This window comes from Chrysoperla carnea, chromosome 4 (assembly GCF_905475395.1).
Source record: "Chrysoperla carnea chromosome 4, inChrCarn1.1, whole genome shotgun sequence".
NCBI classification, from domain to species: domain Eukaryota; kingdom Metazoa; phylum Arthropoda; class Insecta; order Neuroptera; family Chrysopidae; genus Chrysoperla; species Chrysoperla carnea.
The window spans coordinates 33,527,110-33,533,526 of NC_058340.1; the positions used below are offsets into that span (position 1 = coordinate 33,527,110).

Consider the following 6,417-nt stretch of genomic DNA (forward strand, 5'->3'; position numbering starts at 1 on the left):
TATTTCATATATACATGGTATAAAAATTTCGATAATTTTGATGAGATATTTTAATTATTTATACATATTTTCAAGAATGGCTTTGCTCAAACTGTTGAAAAATTGTTGTTCAAACCGATTAAAAACTGCCAAATAACTTATATATTGGAAAATTTTATGAACTTTAAAAAAAGATCTGTAAAATTCTAGTAACAGCAAAATGACAATTTTAAACATGAGGAAAAACTTTTAAAAATTTGAATGAAAAATTTATTTAAAACAAATAAAACACTTAAGCTATTTATTTGATCTAAATATAACGACTTAAGTAAACGATATACAATTTTAACGCACCAATAAGATATCGTTAAAACTCCACCCACAAGAGTATTCATTAACCAATGATATAACTAAATATTTAAAAAAATATTCAAGGAATTTTTCAGGAGTGTTATTTCATCCCTTTACAATTATTGTCAAATTAGTTCTGGTAAATTAAAGCTATTTTGTATGCAAATTAAGAAAATTACTCCAAAAGTTTATAATTTTTTTTCTGGATTAATTAATCAAAATTAACCAAATTTTGTGGCGTGAAATGTGCGTGTGAGTGTGTGTGTAGGGAATAAAAATGCCCCGACGTAAACGAATGCAAGAATCAGAAATGATGCGATGTGAAAGTCCCGACTTTGATGGACAACCACCGGCACAAAGAAATGCAGCGAATGCTCGAGAACGCGCAAGAATGCGAGTTTTATCAAAAGCTTTTTGTCGTTTAAAAACTACTTTACCTTGGGTGCCAGCTGATACAAAATTAAGTAAATTGGATACATTACGTTTGGCTACAAGTTATATTGCACATTTACGTGCTACGCTGTCAGCGGATGATGCAGAAAATAATGATTTAGCAGCGAATACAGATCATCATCACCATCCGTTGAATTTGGTAAGTCGATTTTCTTAGACAGTTTTAATCCAGTTTTCGTTTTACTATCCAAAGATCTGAATTGCCTGATGGGATCTTTTTATTTCAAAAAAAAAATTTTAATAGATATGCCGCAGTTATTATGTACGTTTTATCGGCGCTCCCACCAAAAATATAATACCAAACGAAAATTTATGTAGTATGTTGAAAAAAATTGAAATTCCTAATTCATACTTTTTGCTAGACCGTAAATATATCATATCTGTAGAGGGTTTTAGTTAAAAACTCATTCGCAAAAATGTTACTAAATTATCAATCTCAAGATAGATCTACATATTAATTAAGGTATTAAAACCGAAAAAATGACCACAAGCGTGCTTAAAAGTTCGTAATAGCCAACCGTGCTGAAAAATTATGAAAATAGAAAAAAAAAACTAATTTGCAGCTTATATTTTCGACATATTTTGGAAATAATATACCACGACGTTTTTGAATTATTAACGTTTTAAGCTTTTTTAGGCTAAAATTTTGTTATCAACAGGTCTGATGATGCCAACTGATTTTCGAGATCGATCTTTAAGAATAGGAAATGGTAAGGATAGGAAAAAAAAGTCAAGATACAAAACGTATTTAAAATAATCAAAAATATAAAATCAAAACTTTTTTTTTCTAATCAAAACCACTCTATAATCGTCAAAATTTTACCCTAAACAAGTTTAAAACATCGACATCTCGAAAATGGCGAGGTTTAGTCAAATAACAAAAATTATTTAGAATTGTCCAAAATATAAGATTCAATTGGTTTTGAATCAAGTATTTGATTAAAACCACACAATTATCATTAATTTTGCCAATATCAAGGTTAGGTTAGGTTAGGTTATATTGGCTGTACAAGAAGGACACACTTAGGCTATATAGCCCATTGTGATACCATATATATGATTTACCACCTTTCCGCTGATAATTTCATTTATCAGCTCCTCAATTAGAGAGGCAGAGTGCACCTCTTTCATGCACATAACATGTACTACACGAGCCCATCACAACTATTAATTAAATTAATTTTGTTGCGACGGCGATAATCGAACCCGCTACCCTAAGCATACCGCCGACGGAATCGGTTACGCCTTAACCAACTGAGCTAATAGGGCGATAACTTGTCAATATCAAACTTCATCAAAATTATTTCCTTATTCCTCTAATTTCTTCAACTACATGGCCCCAAAACCAAAAAGAAATAATTGGAAGTAAATATAATTCATTTTGTCCGTGAAAATTCATAATATTTTTAAAAGTTGTAAATATTGCGTTTTTTGAAAGACATTTATAAACAACAGAAAAATTTGAAAAAAGAAATTTATTTTGCATGAAATCTTAACATTTTCATCAAAAATACTCTAAATTAAAAAAATGCATAGTAATACATTAATCATTACGTGTCCATCAAATTTTTCCAAAAAATTAAATTAATCAGAATTTTATCAAAATTCATAAGAGAAAATAAAACACAAAATACTGATATGGAGTGAATACCAAGATTCTGACTGGATACCAAAATATTATAAACAAACACAAAAGCTCTAAATGCCATTGGCCACTGAGAAAGAAATCTCATCACATAATTAACATTTTTAAAATTCCAAAAAAATAAAAATAATTGTCTAATTTTTATTTATTAAAATACGATAAAGATATATAACATTTGGTATATACACATTGTACATCGCGAGGCACTTCCCCAAAACAAACAATGTATCATATTAACAATATAAACCGACCGACAACGACAACGGCTGCATCCACCTGGAGTCGAAAAACACAATCGAAATAGATTTTTTGGCTCGTGCATCTTATATACATATACATTTATTTATTTATTTGTTAACATACTTCAGTCATTATTAAAATATATCTTATTTCAATTAGGTATTTTATAATTTAATGGTTTATTTTAAAGATGAAATAATTATTTTTATACATATGTATGTGTTGGTTTTTATGAATAATTATATTTCTTCAGAATTCATCATAAAAAAGAGCCGCCCGCTACTGAAAATATATTTGTTTTCATTTTGTCAAAACTAAGACGAAAATAATAAGCTGTAAATTTTTTTAGTTAACTAATAAATTATCTTTTAAGATAGATTCTTCATCTTTTATCTTTTTGGGGCTTAACGATGTTGTGTTGAGAAAGCCAGTTTTCCAACTACCACCAAAAAAGATTTATCATTATTTTGTGGATTTTTTTTATCGAAAGTATTTTTTCGGTACTAAGATTTTCTTCTTTGCATGGTATAAGGAGTTAATTGATTTGTTTTACAGTACGCCATATCATTTTGCTTACACATTGCATCGTAAATGACTTTCTTTGGAGATATGCGTCGATTTAAAACAAAATTATCGAAACCCAGAAAAGTCTATTTTTACTAATTAAATATTTGAGACACACTTGAAACCTTAACGTGTATCTTTCCCAAAAGTCAGATAAAAACAATCAAAGACAGCCCACAAATAATTTGTTATATATTAAGGCCTCACGGTCAATGACGATTCTATGACGATTCTAATTTGACATGAAACTTCTATGCCGAGCTATAAGTGCCCGTGGATGAATTTACGACGCGTCTCTCGGCGGGGTCTAGTAGTCATCGGTCGTTGCATACTTTGTACTGCCCATCAAGCTGTCTGAGTGATTGAAAACAATTGAAATTGTTTTACATCACTTTCAATTGATTGAAAACAAAAGACAGCCTGATGCGCAGTACAAAGTACACAACGACCAAGGACTAGACTTCGCCCAGATAGGCGCCTTTTTTCCTGATGCTCACTCCATTCGAGTTTCATGCGTATATGTTCTTGATTATCCTATTTCTAATCCAGATCAAGACAAGATACATTAGTACATGAGGTTTTTCAACAGTAATGTAGTTGCCATAGCATCCAGACATAAGTTGATCGAAGCGAGGTTACTCTTAAGATTTGTACTAGCTCGGAAATCCATGTCCCACGACTAGCTTGTCAAAAACAATCGCTGTATTCAGACAAACGTCATTTTTAGACTAAATTTACTCTCATGAAATTGAAACTTCATCTTTCTTGCAAAATTGACAATTATCTAAAAGTGTGAAATCAGCTTCCAAGTGGTGTTTACAACCCATAATGTGGTGAAAACTTGATTTCTCGTATATTACACAAATAATTTTTCCAATTGTTGAAGCATAACATGATGAGTGCTGAAGAATTAATACATAAATTCCTGTATGTCATCAGATTTACCAATGATTAGGGACGGTAGAACCATAGTGATTCAAGCAACATTTTTATATTTGTGAGAAATAAATAGAAAATGTGTTCTTGTTGGAGGAAAGTTCTAAGAAAATTAATGATTTTTAACACGCTTTTATTATTAGCTTCATACGCATGTTAGTACGTAACGATAACTTTGAACGAATGATTTTGATCCCCTTCAAAACTAGAAATATGGCACACTTATCAAGGACCGATGGCAATACAATGATTTAATAATTTATTTGCTTATCCTGATCAGGATTTTCAAGATTAACGATTTTCATATCTTCAAATATATACATTTATTTGCGCTCCCACCATATTTATACTGAATAAATAATAGTCAAAAAACTAAAAAACACAAAATAATCGGTTAAAAAAAAAATAAAAAACATTTTGTACCTTGCTCAACTAAAAGGTAGAAAATTATTTCTTTAAATTAAAAAAAAAAAAAGCTTTTTAAGATATTCTATAATGACTTTTCTTTTACCAATATCTGTCAATAAAATATTTACAATAATTGAAATTTAGCATCCCACGCTTTTTACGATACAATGATTTTTCTGAATTTAAAGAAATTATTTTCTACCTAATAATTATTAATGTTATCAAGTGATCATTGTGTTCGTCAATTTCTCTGCTGCATTTTCTCAGACCGATGGCTTAAATATGACGTAATCGTACTCATTAGAGAACGCAGCGCTTTCGAAAAAAGTCGTAGAGAGAAGTTTAGTAGACTGGCGAAAAGGAAGCCACTCACAAAGTTTCAAGTATGTATTAATCATTTCATAAAGCACCCTTTCTGTCCCACGGTTTATTAATCATTGTTGGAATAATGTAAAAATTTTTATTAATTAAAAAAATAATGTTCGTTTTAACATAGAATTAAATCAATTCTTCGTAAAAATAAATCAAGTAAGAGGTTGGAATTTTTCGGAAAAAATGATGGCAATCGACTTTGGAATATTGATACTTGGATCATTATGATTCTACCATGATCAATTCTAATATTATATAAATTATGTAATTGAAATAGTTAAATACAATAAAAAGAATTATGCATAATTAAAATAATCATACAATAATTGTTTTATTACAGAGTTGGCCATTCACTTTTCAACATAATGTCGGAACAAATGCATCAGGAAGTAATAATAACAATAATAATAATAATAATAATAATGGCGATACAAAGAATCATCATAATCATCTTCGAGAATGTTCGTCACCAACTATTTTATCAGAATATAGTACATCAAGTACGGAACATTGTGAAGCATTTCAATCAACTATGAATATGAACAATAGTGGTGATAATAGTTATTCAATAAATTATCATAATAATTATCATAATAATTCTGCTACTCATTATAGTAACGGTCATTTGAATCATGATTGGCAATCGTCTTGTTGAATGCTCATTAAAATTGAAATAAGGACGTTCCCAAAAAATGAATGAAAATATTTGAGACTTACGTTTCAAATTTTGAGGATGTTTTCTGTTAGAATTTGGGAAAATGAGACAAAAATTAAGAGTAAAATTTTTCATTATGTATCATAATTTTTTAAATATTGATAAATATTGAGAAAATCACTTAGGTATAGAAGAAAGAACACACAAATGCCATTCATTTCATCACTTTAAACGTATTTTATGGAAAAATGAGTGCCGCTTGTTATAATTTTCTTTATAGGAAAATTTTTGTCATGCTTTTAACTAATAAATATTAGTTTTCCAAAATAAGTTTGGGAAGAATAGCCTTGTTACATAATAATTATAAAGCCAACCTTTAAATAAGAACACTTCAATATAGGATTTAACACCTTAAGGTATTAAAATATATATACATGCTCATTAAAATTAATATATACATAATATATAGATTTATAAAGATGATCCTAAGAACGTGATTTTTTGGGAACTTCCTTAATCTACTTGAAGAAAATTTAACTTTTCTAGTAAATTTTTTTATTATTTTATACTGGCTATTTAAGATTTATATTCCTAAAACAAGCTTTTATATCAAGGACGGAAATTTAAAAGACTACAGCAACTATCTTGTAAAACCGCCAATGCTGCGTCCTCAATCGTAAAACAATTTAAAGTTTGAAGGTGGAAAACAAGATACTTAATCAACTTTTACATATGCAAGAAGAATACATTTGTTTGCATACGAAGACATTTAACTTCTACATAAGGTAAACTAGTAATGGAAAATTTCAATTTT

General features: G+C 29.0%; 1 protein-coding gene across 1 annotated transcript; it reads left to right on the forward strand.

The window, feature by feature from the left end:
* Positions 1 to 479: 479 nt before the first annotated feature.
* Positions 480 to 5,603, forward strand: LOC123298689 (probable serine/threonine-protein kinase DDB_G0282963). The gene is made up of 2 exons (XM_044880781.1): positions 480 to 922; positions 5,289 to 5,603. The coding sequence occupies exons 1-2, from the start codon at positions 608 to 610 to the stop codon at positions 5,601 to 5,603; spliced, it is 630 nt and encodes a 209-aa protein (XP_044736716.1). The 5' UTR covers positions 480 to 607.
* The last annotated feature ends 814 nt before the right edge of the window (positions 5,604 to 6,417 follow it).